The following is a 16658-nucleotide window of genomic DNA, read 5'->3' as shown; positions in this document are numbered from 1 at the left end:
TCAATCACAGGTGGTGTCTATGTAAAGTGCGCTTAAAGGGCGCCCAATTTTTCAAACTTTTCTGAAAAAGAAAGAAAGACACTTGGGCGGGGCAACAGCTGGCACATCTTGCACTGCTAGTTCGGCCTGAACCCAACGAAGCTCTCCTTCAACTGCTCCTCCTCAAGATTAAAACGCTGCTGTTAGGTAACCGTAGGGCCGACGTAATAAGCCAAATTTAACGAAAACGCAGGACCTACGTGACAAAACAACCGCATGTCGTAGTGGAGGCTCCGGGAAAACTAAGACCACTAGAGTTCTTAACAGTATACACACACATATATATATATATATCTAACTAAAGGGCGTTCTCGCATTTTGCACCCTCTACCGAAAACGAAGCCGCCGAAGTTCGGAACCGAACCTGCACCTACGTGCTTAGCAACACACCCCCACAGCGGCTAATCGACTACGACAGGTTATGGACTCATAGACACCACAGAAAGCACAGCTAAAATGTACTACTACATCAGACCTATGTTTCATGCACTCGTTGTGTCGACAAATGATACGTGACTTTGCTGAGCAAAAGAAAAAGCTGTTATTCTCCCGCCGCACATGACGTATGTTCTATAGCTCCGACGCCGCGGAGGCGCGCGATGGCCGGTGGCATTTAAGCGGACGACCGCAAAAGCATTTATAAAAGTTCGTGCGGCGAGGATCGAAGTGCAGAGAAGTGATGCGTAAAGCATTTTCTTGTGGCACTGCGACAGCTGGAGCTTGGATTTTATCATGCGGTAAGACGCTTTCTCGAATGTGTTTGCTTACACGCCTGCTCGAGGGCGTTCATGAGAAGAGGCCCTGAATTCATGTGGTGGATAATGTCAGATTCTGCGAATCCAGATAGAGGAAACCGGAAAATGCTGTGAAAATACTGAAAATACATCTGGTACATGTAACAGTTTCTTTATAAACACTTGCATCAATTTAAAACTAAATGAAGTTGTTGGAGCTGAGCATCAGCTGATGCTTGGTACTTTCTTTACTAAACTAATGGCACCTTTCAGGCACAATGTCACCGTAGCGAGCGTCTGAATGATTTTTCTGCGTCACGAGAGCTGATAGGCACTGACAGGTATTTACGGGTGATGGAAGAAAGTGTTTGGAGCAGGATGTGTCATCCATGCCCAGAAAGTCAGAGCGTCACTGTCCACTCCTGGCTTCCCCTGTTTTTTCGGACAGTCCTTATCACTAGTGCCTGTCACTAAGTCCTTGTCAACTGTAAAATTGTAGCCTTGAAAAGGCTGCTGTTCTTAATGCTGAAAAAAACTAACAACTGCACGGCGGGACAGAAGTCCGGAGTTCATGAGCGGGCAGTTCGGCATCGGCGGTGGTAGCATGACCAAATTTTCACATGCGATTCCATGCGCCGAGGTTTTCGCGGGCCGAAAAAGCCGAAATACCGGTAACTCAGTTCAAATCCAGCAGGGTCTGGTCATCACAGTTCGTGAAGAGGGCTGGTTTGACGACAATGGCGTAGTCAGGGGGTGGCACTGCCCGACCAATTGCGGGCTGTCCAGAAGGCTCGCGATGTGGCTGAAGGGCTTGGTCTGACAGTCCCAGGGTTGATCTCAGGGTTGAAAGTCCCAGGGAGCGGCTCGCGTCAACCCAGGGTTGATCTCAGGACTCAATAGAGTTCTTCATACCGTACCATAGGTGACGCAGAGCACAAAATGACACTCGACGACACCTGCCTGCCCGGTACCCACTTCAATTGTAGGACGTGCCCCCACCGAAACAAATTTGTGCCTACGCCATTGTATGAGGATGACTAGCCCTAGCTTTCCACGATGCCGCGAGCAGGAGTTATTAGATAATTACATCAGGTAGTATTCGATTCGCATGGCTCAGCCTTTTGTTCAGCTTGGCGCGGTCGCTTATCTCTGCAGGTATCAGCAGACTGCTCACCCCTTTCTACGTGCTGGTCTCACCGATTGGTCTGCGATTAACTGATACAGAGCACGAAGGTCGCTTCGCTCGCCGCAGCGGTCGTGTTTCCTTACGCCGCCGTTTTGTTGACTTACACAAGGCTGGGTGCTACAGGAGTCAGTTGCTAACCTTACTCTGTATAACAATCCAATTTGTTGCTATGGCATTTATTTGTTCGCCCTCGCGCCGAAAGCGAGACTTATTTGTATACAGCGGACACTATCGGGGAAAGATTGGGCGCTTTCGTCAGAACTATCATTACCAAAAATGCCACGGTGACTCAGCATCCACTGACAGGCGATGTTGTTTTTCCTTATCGATTGCCTGGCTGTGAAGGAGTAGAATTTCTGTGGCAACTTCACTGCCACACAACCGATTAGTCCTTTGATGATACGGTGACCAGAGTCATCGGAAAGCTGATTTCGAATCAACACACAGACCACAACTGTGTGGCTGCCCGATCGACACAGCGCACCATCAACATAAGCAAGTTCTGCAGCCATCGTTGACCTAATATATCAGCTCTTGAATTAGGCATTTATATATTTCGCAGGGTGTACCACTGCACCAGCTTGTCTTTAGAGATAATACAGCCGCCTGTCTAAAGTCGGAGGCGTTCGTTGTGCTGTTCATTCAGGTGTACAAGTGCGGTTTGCTTGACGGCTACAGATGACGTCTGCGCTGTCTTTGTGATGCCGAGAATGACGAAGGAGGCTTGTAGTATGTAAAGTCGTCTAAGTGGTAGAGGTGGTCTCGCCGCAGGCGTGGAATTCGACGCTGAAATTCCACGTTTGACACTGACAATCCTGTTGAGTTTTGAGCGTGGTATATGAGGTCGAGATAATCCGATAGGTGTCGGGCAAAATGTCCAATGTGCATTTTTAAAGCGTCTGCTGGAATGTACACATGATGATGCGGTGATCATGAACAATGTCTATTGTTGTTGTCTCAGACAAGACATTTGAAGAAGTGTCAGCATATCAATGACATAGCAAAGGAGGTGTCAATGAACGACACTGTAACTTGCCTGCTTCAGCTACAATGCGCGAATAGATGATGTTAACATATGCCATTTATTATATGATCAGAGAAACAGCTGGCCTTAGTAAGACGGTGGAAAAAATTTATTTGTAAAGAGACACTTGACAACTGGCAATATTGTTGTCATCAGGTTGCTTGTTTTCAATTATCGCTTTATAATGGGGGCTCGTTATACGGCATAGGCCTCAAACTCACCTCAGCGAACTGGCCGCGGTCACGAAATTGTCTCCCGCCTGGGCCGGCACAGTGAAAACAGAAGGAAGAGGGGGGGGGGGGGGAGGCGAATAAAATGTGATCTAACGTTGCCATTTGAAGGAAGCGCTTTGCTCTATCTCACATACGGGTCAGTTCTGAATGAGATTTGACGTCAGGTTTCGAGAAACATATTGATAGCCTACTGATCTACAGAATGACTGCAATCTGGACGCCGATATTTTCTGACCAGTCACGTCCGTGTTGCTCATAAACATACTTACCAAGAAACAAAAGAATATGGGGCACAGGCAGTCGTGTCCGGGCAGGGCCGCTAGCGTAATGTTCCACGTGTTTGAGACCCCTATTACATGGTATTATTCTACAGCGCTCATGGAACGGCCTCGGAGGGCTTCAAGTACTTGTACTCAGCGAATCTCAATTGCGTTCACATACGCACGGATGATAGCACCGCGTTTGAAAAGAGCATATTTTACCCACTGAAAGACAGAAAATCTCAACTGAACTCAACTCAGAATATTACGAAAAATGCACTGGCCTATCTGATGTTCTGGTTTTCCTAATGCAGTTTTGAGAAAACCACGTATTTTGTAGAACGACTCGGTCTGTTAATCAATTTTTTTCAGATGTAAACTGTGTAAATAATTAAAAGGCATATAAATCAAGTGAGAACTGCTGCGACTTTCCTGTCTTTCTTTCTAACAAAAATTGTTTTCAGCATTCTTCCTAAGTTTACTGCCCGTATGTGTCAACACTGACCTAGAAGAGGACGACAGTGACGAAAACACTGATCCGCCAACATTGGGCGAAGGAGCACCTGCATCAGGAGGGCCGAAAGCCACTTCGAGATCGTGTCAAGTTCCGTCCATTGATATTGGAAAAAATGTAGGTTTCAAAGTTGTTGCTATTGCGAACATTTTTTTTAACGGCATAAACTCAGGTTGAAGCCATAGTAATAACTTACACTTCCATAACAAGTCTTATTTCGAGCGGCATTGGGCAAGCCGCAAGTCAGCTTCCTAAAAATATTTCCGCTGTGTTTTGCAAAAGCCCCGCGTAAATGGCAGGGCGCGCAGGAAATGCCTTACACGTATCTGTATCAAAGGGTATATAAAAAAAAATAATAAAAGAAGCGCCCCAATGAGACATCGGGCGTGTACATATGGCAGTTAGCTATAATGACTAAAATCGAGGTACAAGGGCCAACAGCAAAACATAGCGTATATACTTGTTAGACTCAATAAACTTATCTAGGTGAATCAGACAATGCATGAAATGACAGATACATACATAAAAGCGCGCGCGATGTGTACATGCTGATCGTTTTCACCCAACACGGCTTCCAAAGAGTATGCTTAGTCTCAGCGCAGTAAAAGCTGATTACTCGAGAAAACGACAGAGGGAGGAACATTGCAGCGTTACTAGAACCATTAAAATGCTTATTGATATATATATATATATATATATATATATATATATATATATATTGGTTTCTCATTTCCTTTTGGAAAGAGGAGCACACGGTGAGGAGGAAAGTTGTGCCCACGTCTGCGATTCTTCCGTTTTTCTTTGCCTGCCTTGCGATGACCTAGAACAATCATGGGGGCTTCCTACTACGCGTTAGCTTAAACGCATCTCCGACCACTAGTTCGCGGAGCAATTTCGTATACGCTTATATTACAATCCATTACAGCAACTCCGCATAAGTTCATTCAAGCCTCCAAAATATGGAAATGTATTCACTGACAAAAACGGCGAAAGGGTTCACGAGTACGAGACCCTTATAACGGCTTCAGTGAAGCCCTGTGCCTGCAAAAAATAGCTTGGGAAGCATCAGAGGCCCCGTCGGGAAGAACAACGCTTTCCCAGTGGTCCTCGTTTTGCCCTAATTTGCAACTGGTGCTTTGCCAAATGTGGCAACTCGATTAAAAAAAAATCTTATTATTAAAACTTATTAGAATTTAAGTACGCTTCTGCAGCTTTTCTTGAAACAGGAATGTCAGAAAACATCCCTATAGCTCGAAATGTGTGGGATTGTGATGAATAACTTGCACGTGAACATTCTCTAGGCGGCATAAAGTCGGTGTCGGCGTAAAACTGACATATGACAGCAAAAGAAACGCAAATGATTTTATTAAAGTAGGAAATGGATGGTTGGACAGACAGATCAGAGTATCGAGCTTGTAACCGCTGCTCTTGCTGTTCGCCTGTAAATACCAGCTATAGCCTAACCAGGGAACATGTATTATTGGCAGGATATCGGCGAACCATTTGACTGCTGTAAATGCTGAACGAGATATTCTGGTGAATTAAGCCTTGGAAAATGAGAGAATGAGCATCGTAAATGCCATTTCACTTGCTCGCGTAGCACTGCAAGTTATTCAGAAATAGTTAGCAGCCCGACATTTTGTTACGGATCAACAAGAGGAAAATAGACCGGGATGCATAGATTACGATATGTGAAAGGCCGCTTTAAATAAGTTGCCACGAAACATGGACCTAGTTTACAGCGCCCTTTTTATATAGCATGAATTTCCTATAACTACATAGGTGTTCGTGGCGAGCACGTGCTCATGCTCCGTTAGAGGAAGAGAACCTACTGATGACTATGACGATTCCTACGAGGACGATGCAGAGCCAGAGATCTCGGCCAGGAGTGCCCAGGCAACGAGTAAAGCCGAAGTGGAATCGTGTGATATGTCTGTCACCAGTGGCAACGAAAGCTTCGTCCAGCCGACAGAATCCCCTGTCCCGACGGAAACTACCCCACAAGGTGGAATTCTTGCCAAGAACGGCAGCGTCGAAAATGGAACGCCATGCCTGGTAAGATAGCTGAATATGATCATCTTAGTTTTTTTTTATTTGCGGTCGTCATTTACGCTCGGGTCTTGCCACGCTTGTACTCTTAGTTAACACGGTGGCATGAAGTTTGAATGTTAAGGCAGCGGGTACAACTATTGCGCTAGTTCATGTTAATCTTACGGGCCCGTGGAATCTACAAAAGAAAAAAAAAGCAAGGGTGAAATAGGATATCTGCAGTTTTAGTACGCAGTGTGGTAGGCGAGTCTAGAGCGTAGCGTTCGTATGCGTACAACGCAGTGTTGCACGGTTTTACTCGAGCAGTCACGTGCAAGAGACGCTGAGGTTGCCTCGCGCCACCCGGCTACTCCCACGTGGGGACTGGCAGGTCTAGCCTAACAGACCTGTCGCGGGCGCACTGGACGGCGAGGATTTGGGCTTGAAGGTTTGGGCTGCTCAGAAGCGCATACCACTCGGCCTTGCTGCAAATCAGCCCGAGCGGCCCGCACTCCCAAAGCATGCGAGCTAATGTGGCGGCCTGCCCGCAAGCGGTGCAGGCGGCGTCAGGATACTACTGAAAAATTCGTTTTTTTTTTTGATCCAGCGGTCCAAGAACATTTATCGCCCAATGAGCCACATTGTGCAATAACACCAATGTCAAACAATAATTAGAACACACAAGAAAACTAAGGAAAGTATTATCATCATCATCAGCCTGTCTACGCCCACTGCAGGGCAAAGGCCTCTTCCATGTTCCGCCAATCAACCCGGTCCTGTGCTTTCTGCTGCCACGTTATACCTACAAACTTCATCTCATCTACCCACCTAACTTTCTGTCTCCCCCTCACGCGTTTGCCATCTCTTGGAATCCAGTCAGTTATCCTTAATGACCACCGGTTATCCTGCCGACGTGCTACGTGCCCGGCCCATATCCATTTCTTCTTCTTGATTTCAACTATGATATCCTTAACCCCCGTTTGTTCCCTGACCCACTCTGCTCTCTTCCTGTCTGTTAAGGTTACACCTATCATTTTCCTTTCCATCGCTCGCTGCGTCGTCCTCAATTTAAGTTGTACTCTCTTTGCAAGTCTCCAGGTTTCTGCTCCGTAGGTAAGTACCGGTAAGATGCAGCTGTTATATACCTTCCTCTTGAGGGATAGTGGTAGACTACCATTCATGATTTGATAATGCTTGCCGAATGAGCCCCATCCCATCCTTATTCTTCTGGTTATTTCACTCTGATGGTTCGGCTCCGCGGTTACTACCTGTCCTAAGTAGACGTACTCCTTTACAACTTCCAGTGTCTCGCCACCTGTCGAAAAGCGCTGTTCTCTGCCAAGATTGTTCCACATTACTTTAGTTTTATGCATATTAATTTTCAGACCTACTCTTCTACTTTCCGTATCCAGTTCAGTAATCATGAGCTGTAATTCGTCTCCCGCGTTACTCATCACTGTAAAGTCATCAGCGAATCACTGGTTACTGAGATACTCTCCATTAACTCTTATCCCTAATTCTTCCCAATCTAGGGCCCTGAAAAGCTCCTGTAAACACGCGGTGAATAGCATTGGAGAGATCGTGTCTCCCTGCTGTACCTCCTTCTTTATTGGGATTCGGTCGCTTTCTTTATGGAGGACTATAGTGGCTGTGGATCCGCTGTAGATTTCTTCCATTATGTTTATATAGGCTTCGTCGATGCCCTGATTCCGCAGTGCCTGCATGACTGCTGATGTCTCCACCGAATCAAATGCCTTCTCGTAATCTATGAAGGCTATTTATAGGGGTTGGTTGTATTCCGCGCATTTCTCTATCACCTGATTGATAGTATAGGGGATGTATAGGAAAGTATAGGGGATGTTATTTTGTAGTAATTATGATGTAAATTTGAAGAAAGTAAAGTGGAGGAAAAGTTAACTTGCCGCTGGCAGGGACCGAACCTACGACCTTCGAATAACGCGTATGATGCTCTACCCACTGAGCTACAGCGGCGGTCATCCCATCTACTTTATGGAGTATATATGTGCATTTAAACTTGGGAGTGATAGTCAGCGCCGCAAGCAGCCATGACGGCGAGTGTGACCTTCGTTCATTCATAGCGAGCGTCTCGTTCTGCGAGCCTGAATGGCTTCGGGTAGTATGCGCGGGATTATTCGGCACCTGCCAGCTCGCAGAAAGATCACGTGCTTTGTAACGCCAGCAGGCAGAAAAAAGGTGTTCCACACTCGCGGTACTTCCACTATACTTTCTTCCACTAACGGTACTTCCACTATACACAATACAATGACCTCAAGGACGACGCTCCCCCTCGTTGTGCTGAGTTCGAAAACGCTGCACGTGCTACAAGGGCGGTACCCAAGAACCTTCAACGGCGAACAGTCGCAATATAAATGAAGCGCCTCTTGAAACTCTTATAGCATCGTGAGAAATTATGTGATGCCTTTTTACGGGATTGATTCTCACGGAGTGAAATTGACTTTCGCTTCTATATTTAGTTTTAGATGCCAGTCTGGTGCGAAAGCCGCATTAGTCGAAACGCATAGAGAGAGAGAGAGAGGTAAATGTTATGCAGAAAGGAAGCAGGTTAACTGGAAGATAAGTATCTAGTTTGCTACCCTGCATTGGGGAGGCGTAAGGGGGAGACAGATAGAAAGAAAAATAGGTAAGATCATAGATCGTGATGTCGCAGTATTTGTATGAAATACGCCCGAGTTGCTACATGTCGGCCTTCGCCGCGTGGACCCGTCCTTCTGACTCCAAAGTCCATCTGGACTACACCGATCCGTGAGAACCATTCTCTGCTTGTGGCTTGAAGTTTCATTTACAAACGTAATTGCTTGCCGCATCGAAATGACAGAAAGTGCTGCCTGTGACTATTGAGGCAGCGAGGAAACCATTGAACACAATATCTGTCACTGTCCTCACTACAGCTCCCAGAGGCATTTCCTCTCGGAAGTGTTAGCACGCCTCGACGACAAGCTGCTTTTTGAGTAATCCACCTTGGTATCTCGGCGACCTATGTGTAACCGCATTGTTCCGACAAGTGGCGGACCTTTAATCTCTGTATGGAGTGATTGTGATAGGTGTTCTGAATTGCGCGTCTGCACACCTTTGCATGAGATAAGCTGCAGCCGAGGCCGCATTTGGGTGGTTAGTGCAAGTCTTAACTTCTTTTATCACTAGTAAATAGCGTGTCTCAGTTCGCATTTTGTGGACTGGTGGTGTGCGTAAGAATTATACTACTACTGTTAATTTCACGTATGGTTAGCTACTAGCGCAAAGCTCCAGGCTGCTAGCACGTACACTTACGAAAGAACAAACGCAGTGATGACATCAAAGCTGACCGGAATTCCACATGTGTTTTCACCCAAAACAGGCCGCTATAAAAAACAACGGAAAAAACGGAGATAATATAGCAGTTGGCCTTTGTCTCAACGGTAAATGCGACAACAAGAACGTCACGTTTTACGACTTACCACGACCTGGTGAGTGGAATAAGAAATGAGTGCTTATTACCACCGCTTCGAGATTACTTTCGTCTTTGCCGTAGCAATATGTCATATGCAATGCAGAAGTTTTGCGTTCGTGCATATTCCTATCGACTCGGGGACTATATTCACAAAAAAGCACTTACGCTAGAATTGCTAGTAAAAGAACATTTCAGCCAATCCAAATGCTGGACATATCATTAGCGAATTCAGAAGGCCAATGAGAGGAGCACTTACGTAAGAGTTTTGTGCATCTGGACCCAGGAGCCGAATTAAGAAAACTTCTCTTTCGTAAGTACGTTGCCCCATTGGTCAGCCGACTTTGCTAATGATATGTCCCACATCGTGATTAGCTGAAATATTGTCTTACGAAAATTTAGGCCTAACACATTTTTGTGAATACAGGCCCAGATAAGCTACTAGGCCACAAAGGAGCCAGCGGAAAGTTGTCTGCCTGGACGTAAACCCAGCGATCAATGTTGCCTTACTCGGTCAAACAAGCCAGCTCCTGACTCTCCTCGCAGTTCTGATTGTGCGAGATCGGCAATCGTCCACCCAAACTGGGCCAAGTAGCGGAAGAAAGCTTTCGCTTGAATATAGCCCATGTCATAGCTCAAAGCAACAGCAAGGACAAAGTGGTTTCATTGGCGTGAACTGTCGATAATGAAGGCTGGCTCAATGCCTTGGAACAACGCAAATGCGTATCAACAAACAAACAAGCACCATTCTAGCTTTAAAACCTTTCATCAATACCAGTGTTAGGCAACAATCCTAACAATGTTCACCTTCACCCGCTACCTTAAAATATCGTCTCTGCGTCTATCGTGTCCCACTCCTAAAGAAAATGGCGCAGGTTCAACGTTTGGCGGTGGTCAATACTTTCTCGTGGTGGAATGCCGCGCTGTACTTCTGTAGTTGGGAGTTATGGCCATCAGTTTAACAAGAAAGTGGAAAAGTTGCTATTTCTTGACTATTCATAAGGTGTAAGCACTTTTGGCCGGCAAAAGTATCCCAACAACCACAAGTTTCGCGCACTTCTTGCTGTTATTCTATGTTTTTTACCCTTTCCCCTTACCCCCGTAAGGAGTAGCAGGCTAGAACCCGCTTTCCAGGCCGACCTCTCCTCCTTCTTCTCATTAAAAGCATCTTCTCTTCTCTTCTTATGCGTATATTAATAATAAATAAATGTAGTTCACCTGGGTGAACTCCAGGTGAATCCAAGGTTCTTATTAAAAATAGTGATAAGGTAATGGCAAAGCTTTCAAGTTCCGACTTAAGATCTTGTACCTTTATTTTAGTTCAGTCTTACAAATGAAAATTTAACTAAGCTGGTGCAAATGCCATGAAAGATCATTAAAGGGGTGGTGCCACTAAATTTGTGGCTTGCGCGTTCTTTGCTGTAAGCGTTTCCTATAGCTCCAGGAAGCATGATGCACGCACCAAAATTCATGTATTCTCGCTAAATTATTTAATATCGCCGCTTGATGTGGACAACTTTCGGTTTCGGTTTCTGGGCGCCGAGGTTGGGCAGTGACGTAGAAGTGTAGGAGGCGTGGTCACGTGACCACACAAGGCTGTGACGCACTTAGCCAGGAAGCTATCGAAACTCGGCGAGTGATGTAGCAACCGATGCTTTGCTGGTTCTATAGTGAATTAGAATATATTCTAGTTCATTACAGCCGGTACGTACGTTGCGGAAGTGGTAGAGTTCAGGAGGTCACTCACGTTACTACAGCAGATCTGGTGTGACGTCACTACAACTTTCGTTTCCCATCCTACAGATCTATGTCAGAGTTGGCGCGCTAGCGATGGGTTTCGATCGGGAGAATGGGCATTTAGGTACACTTTGGAAGTGAATTAAAATATATTCTAAACGTTTGCTGTGTCCGACCCTTCGTGTGGAATGTCCTTGCATTTAGGGGAAACCCACAGCAGGCTTGTTATAGCCTCGAAATGTAATGGCACCACCCCTTTAAGTCACACGGTGTAGGCAGTGAAGTCATGGTAAGAATCGCACGGCGGTGCTTCCATCAGCAGTTCGGTTTTTGTGTCTTTGCTCGCTTATCGTGCCTTCTGTCACGCCCGGAGTGACGCATTAATTATTGCAGAAGGAAATTTTATTATTGTTGTTCAAGTTTCATAACATTAGTTTTACTGCTTTTCCTTTAGGGTCACTTAAAGTTGCATGGCCAGCAGCAGTTTACCAGAAAAGCGGTGATGCACATTCGGAATGAGCTGCCTGTGCGTAACGTTCACAAGTCCTCTGCCCTTAATTAATTAATATCTGGGGTTTAACGTCCCGAAACCACGATATGATTATGAGCGACGCCGTAGTGGGGGGGGGGGGGGGGCTCCGGAAATTTCGACCACCTGGGGTTCTTTAACGTGCACCTAAACCTAAGTACACGGTCATCAAACATTTTAGCCTCCATTGAAAATGCAGCCGCCGCGGCCGGGATTCGATCACGCGACCTTGGGTCAGCACTCGAGCGCCATAAGTACTAGACCACCGTGGCGGGGCAGTCTTCTGCCCTTAGAAGCACTTATTAGGCAAAATAAGAGTATAAAAGGTCAAGATCAAAGTGCCGACACTTTGTGCCAAATAGCACCGTACAGCAGAACAAATAGCACCATACTTGAATCCCGAACAAGTGACCTTATTCGGCTTCTGTAATCTAAAACCCCGTTAGTCAGTTCGTCGTAAGTTCTCTCGGGTGTCGTTTAAGTCCTTAAGTCCTTCAGCTAAAAGCCGTATTCTCCACGGAGATTCCTTAGCCGTCAGTTACAGTGTTCTTTACGAATAATCAGTTCCCTTAATCACTGCCCAATTCCATTGTTCCTATGCGACGTTTAAGCGGAAACAGACTCGCACGCGGTTGTTAAAGCAAGTGTTTAATATCACGCATCAGCTGTGATAGCCAGCTGAAGTAGCTGTCTAGCAAATACAGCTTTGTAGCTCATAGACGAAATGACACTGGGCTGCCCTTTATTCAAAGTACAATCCGGGGAGAAGCACGAGTCATGTGAACTTTACTCAGAAGACAGCACTAGTGCTGCTGTTGTTGAATAATCTTATGAAACGACAAGAAAATGGAAATCAGTTGCTATGCAGCAATGTTCTGGGTATATTGTGGGCATTTATCAGATACTTATTCATCATCTGTACATTATCATCATCATCACATGGTGTTCTTTATCATCTTCGCTTGTGGAGACACATCTGGAGATTGTTCAGTGCCTCGGTTGTGATCGGCTCGCCAAGTCGTGAAGGCACATTAAAAGGCGTGTCAACGGCTACGTCACAATATGAAGAAGACCGGTAGTTGAAAACATGATAGTTGAGAGAGTTCTGGACTACATCGCCCACAGTGGCAATGAAAAGGGCCTAGTAGAGGAGAGGATCTTACAGCAATTCGAAATCATGCGAAATCAATTATTTATTTCGTGGCACCCTGTGAACTTGACACAGAGCTATGCGGTTCATGTCCATCGTGGCACACGAAGGGGCAACAAGGGTTGCTCTTTCGTTTCATAAACTAATTCGGTGAGCGCTGAATATGGGCGTCGATGACGAGCTGTGGTTCGGAGTGAGAACAAAACTAAGTATATAATCGGTGTTGGGCCCACGACGCCAGTTCCAGTTTCGCGTAAAAAAAAAAAATCAATGGCAGGCCTGAAGAAAATAGTTGTTCATATGAACAATTGTTTTGTAGCGTCAACAGTGCTATTTCATCCGCTGTAATCTTTAGACACCTGTCTCTGTCGTTACCGGCCCCTCTTCATATACCTTGCATGAGTGGGAAGCCGGACGCACGATATTCAGGTTGGCTTCTGGGATTACACTTTGCTGAATACACCATGATTCTGCAGCAAGTTTTCAGAACAAAGAGAGGGTGGAGGCTGGGCTGGCATCTTTGATATTTTTTTTTCTTTTCAGTGCACGATCCCTACATCTACCACTGCAAGGTGAACACAACGTTTATAAATACAAAGGTGACTCGTTCGGTGTACTTACATTCGGCTAGATGCTAATGTGCCTTTTCTCCCACTGTTCCGTGCACGCACAAGGCCACGAAAGCGCTACTGGGTTTTTCGATGACGACTGGACTTCTGGAGCGTCTATGAACTACCACAGCGAGTTCGTGCTATGTGTGTTCACACTAACTGCTCATTTCTTCCTTTTCTTACTCTTGTTCTTTCTTCTCTATCTTATCTATTACTGCCCATTTCTCTCACCCCACGTGTAGGATAGCCAACCAAGCCAAAGCAGTTGCCTATGATTTTAGAAAACAATGATAAAAAATTGTTGCTTTCCTGTGATTGTTTGCGCTCAAATTGGGGAATAAGAGTGCATTTGATAGTCGCAGTCGACCAGCATCAAGCCCTTGTTACCACTTGCTTTCAACCGCAAATGTATATTGATTCCTTGCCATTGTATACTTATAAAGTCATCCGGGTCTGTCGACCACACTCGTTCATTGTTTATCGAAATCAGAAAAAAAAATACAAACAACAACAGCAACAACAACAAAATACGGCTTCTTCAAGGTCGTACTGATCGTAACACAAAGCGCGAAAAGTAACAACGCCGGACGACAAACAAACAGCACTACGGTCTCCGTAAAAGACGTTCTATCATGAATGATATGGAGTCACGCCTTTTTTCTCCATCTTTCAGTCTTCCATTCTTCTCTCTATCTGTAGAAGTGTTATGGTTGGAAACAGAAAAAAATAATCTATAGCTAACTTCTCTGGCCTTCCTTACTTTCTCTCACACTCACTAACTCTTTCGATCATGAAACGAAAGATGCAGATGCGAGAGATGCAAACGAGAGATGCATCGTGAAAAAAGATACATTGCATACCATGAAGAACATACATTGATACATTGTATATCTTGAAGCCGCTTTTTGCCCTGCGGGGCGACACCTTGAGGCAGCTTCGGGCTCTGACGTGGTGTGTCAGGAGAATGCGCGGCCTAGTAGTCAGGGTGACCACGTCAGAGCCCGAAACTGCCGCAAGGTGCCGCCCCGCAGAGCAAAAACCGGCTGCTCGCGCGCTCTACGCAGACGTGACCGCGCCTGTACATTGCGTAAGGTTATCATGCTCATCGTGACAAACTCGTGCTTCTCTATAGAACTGACACGTGCTTCTAACGGTTACACGCGCAGCTTCAAGTCGCCGTTGGATGCATCGCGCGTTGTTATGATTTTATGAATAAAACCTGGAACGAAACGAAGCTCGACGACGGACGCCTGTGCGCGGTAAGTGCGCGAACGTCTACACGCTTTGCTGGAGTAGAGTTGTATCATTTGCAATACCAGGGGTGTAGCCAGAAAGTTGTCCCGGGAGCGGGTGTGATGGGGGTGCGACCCGCGTTTAACGCGATAGCGTTAAAAAGCTCGTTTCGCAGAAATTCTGGTGTCGGTGAGGTCATCGGCGGCGTCCTTGGTTGCGAGCGAAAGGTCAGCGTTGCACATGAGCGGAAATTCGAGGTAGGTGCAAATAAAGAAACAATAAAAAAACCTTCGGGTCGAGTGGGACCGGGGATTCGAACCTGCGACCCATTGCTCCGCGGCGCGAGGCACTTTAGCTGCTCGGCCGCCACGCATACATCCTCTAGTATACTAACGGCGAGCTATTTATATACCCCATTTAGCGTTCGTGGTACGCACATCTCGCAGGTTCTTCAGCGGCTTGACAGAACACCCGCAAGATGGCACAAAAGGCCCACAGCCGCTAAACTCCCTTTAACAGTCGCGCTTTTAAATGACATCACCCCCTCCGTATGGCCGCGTTTCGTCGTGCCGCCTGCATGGATATTGTGCCCGGATGGCGTCCCCACTTTGGCTTACCTTGCGGCACGGTCTAGGTCTCCACCGAGAAGCGAAGCCATGCTAGCGATTGGGAAGGCGATACGAACACGGTCGATTACGCTATCGCGTTCTATTCTTGAAAGCGACGCTCAAGCGTCCTCCAAGTTTTTTATGTATTTTCGTGCGTGCGTTTATATATGCGTCGTATGCACATCCAAAATCCAAAAATATCCGAGAGAAGATCCTGCCCCCCCCCCCTACCACTTTCCACCCTCCCTCTGGTTAAGCCAATGTGCGATACATTGAAAAAAAGTACGACGTCCGTCCTCTTACTCATTTCTTTTTTGTTTTCTTCATGACGGTTTGGTCACTAGCTACCGAAAGAAAGCCACGATAACAAATACGTCAACAGAACCGGAGTCTGTCGCAACGGGACCTGTGTCACAGCAGGTACGTTCAACGACTACCATTTTTGTGCTCATGTATTAGAGACTGCAGTCAGAGCCATCTTGTTTCACTATATGCAATGAAAGCGTGTGCTGTGGTGTCAAGCACTTAAACTTCAGAGACAAAATGCGTATGCGACGAAAGGAATGTGAAAAAATATAGGGACGAGGATGAGATGTTAAAATGCAAAGCGCCACTTTAAAACAGGTCCTGCACGCTTTCTACGGAGTTTGCAAGATATTGCAGCAGAAGTCATCTAACGATGTTTGTCACAGCCAGTGCGTGCAACGCTGTTGATGATGTGCTTCTTAAAGTACTTATCCGCACCTAGATTGAAATGAATCTCAACTAAACAACACTGTCAGCAGCTATTGTGAGAACGTGCCAAACTTCTCAACAGGCTGGCTTGTATTGACAGAAATCATTAATCAGTGTTGTGCAATACGTGCGTGCTTTCACATTGGACACGAGGTGCGCGACTGTGGTTTAGTTGTTAGAACACCGAGCTTCTTTCCGTTCTACAGGCTGCCAGTTCACACACCACCATCGGAACATTTTTAACATCTTTGTTTGTATTTATCTGGTGTACAGACGCGCATTGCTGAATTAACTCGTGGGTGTTCTTGTGAGACGTAACCCGCAGTTAAGATGCCCGGTCAGTCGGTTCGAATGCTGGCAGGTTAGCTAAACAAATGCCACACACATTTATGAGAACAAGGTGAGTGTTGTTCTCTTTACCACAGTGCCAGGGTGTATAAATCCAAGCTTTCATGGGCTCACTTTACGCAGTATCTTAGCGGTGCGCTTGAGCCTACCGGTACTTCGAGGACCACTTCCTCAAGAAACCAGCCGTGTCGGAACCCCGTGCAGCATGTGTAACTGAGACGAC

The 16658-nt window shown here is 46.1% G+C and overlaps 1 protein-coding gene across 2 annotated transcripts in view; it reads left to right on the top strand.

The window, feature by feature from the left end:
* The first annotated feature begins 691 nt into the window (after positions 1–691).
* LOC119390184 (uncharacterized) overlaps positions 692–16658 on the top strand; it is a 33837-nt gene continuing 17870 nt past the window's right edge. The window contains exons 1-7 of one of the 2 annotated variants that reach the window (XM_037657741.1): positions 692–776; positions 3941–4107; positions 5773–6045; positions 9395–9503; positions 13444–13472; positions 14678–14770; positions 15697–15772. In XM_037657741.1, coding sequence (XP_037513669.1) covers positions 719–776; positions 3941–4107; positions 5773–6045; positions 9395–9503; positions 13444–13472; positions 14678–14770; positions 15697–15772 — 805 coding nt within the window. In that variant the 5' untranslated portion in view covers positions 692–718. Of the gene's footprint in view, positions 777–3940; positions 4108–5772; positions 6046–9394; positions 9504–13443; positions 13500–14677; positions 14771–15696; positions 15773–16658 lie in introns of both variants that reach the window. The other variant, XM_037657740.1, reaches the window with a different exon arrangement.

Source organism: Rhipicephalus sanguineus, chromosome 4, assembly GCF_013339695.2.
Source record: "Rhipicephalus sanguineus isolate Rsan-2018 chromosome 4, BIME_Rsan_1.4, whole genome shotgun sequence".
Taxonomy (NCBI): domain Eukaryota; kingdom Metazoa; phylum Arthropoda; class Arachnida; order Ixodida; family Ixodidae; genus Rhipicephalus; species Rhipicephalus sanguineus.
The sequence above is the reverse complement of the archived record's forward strand: the minus strand, read 5'-3'. Positions and strand labels throughout refer to the sequence as shown.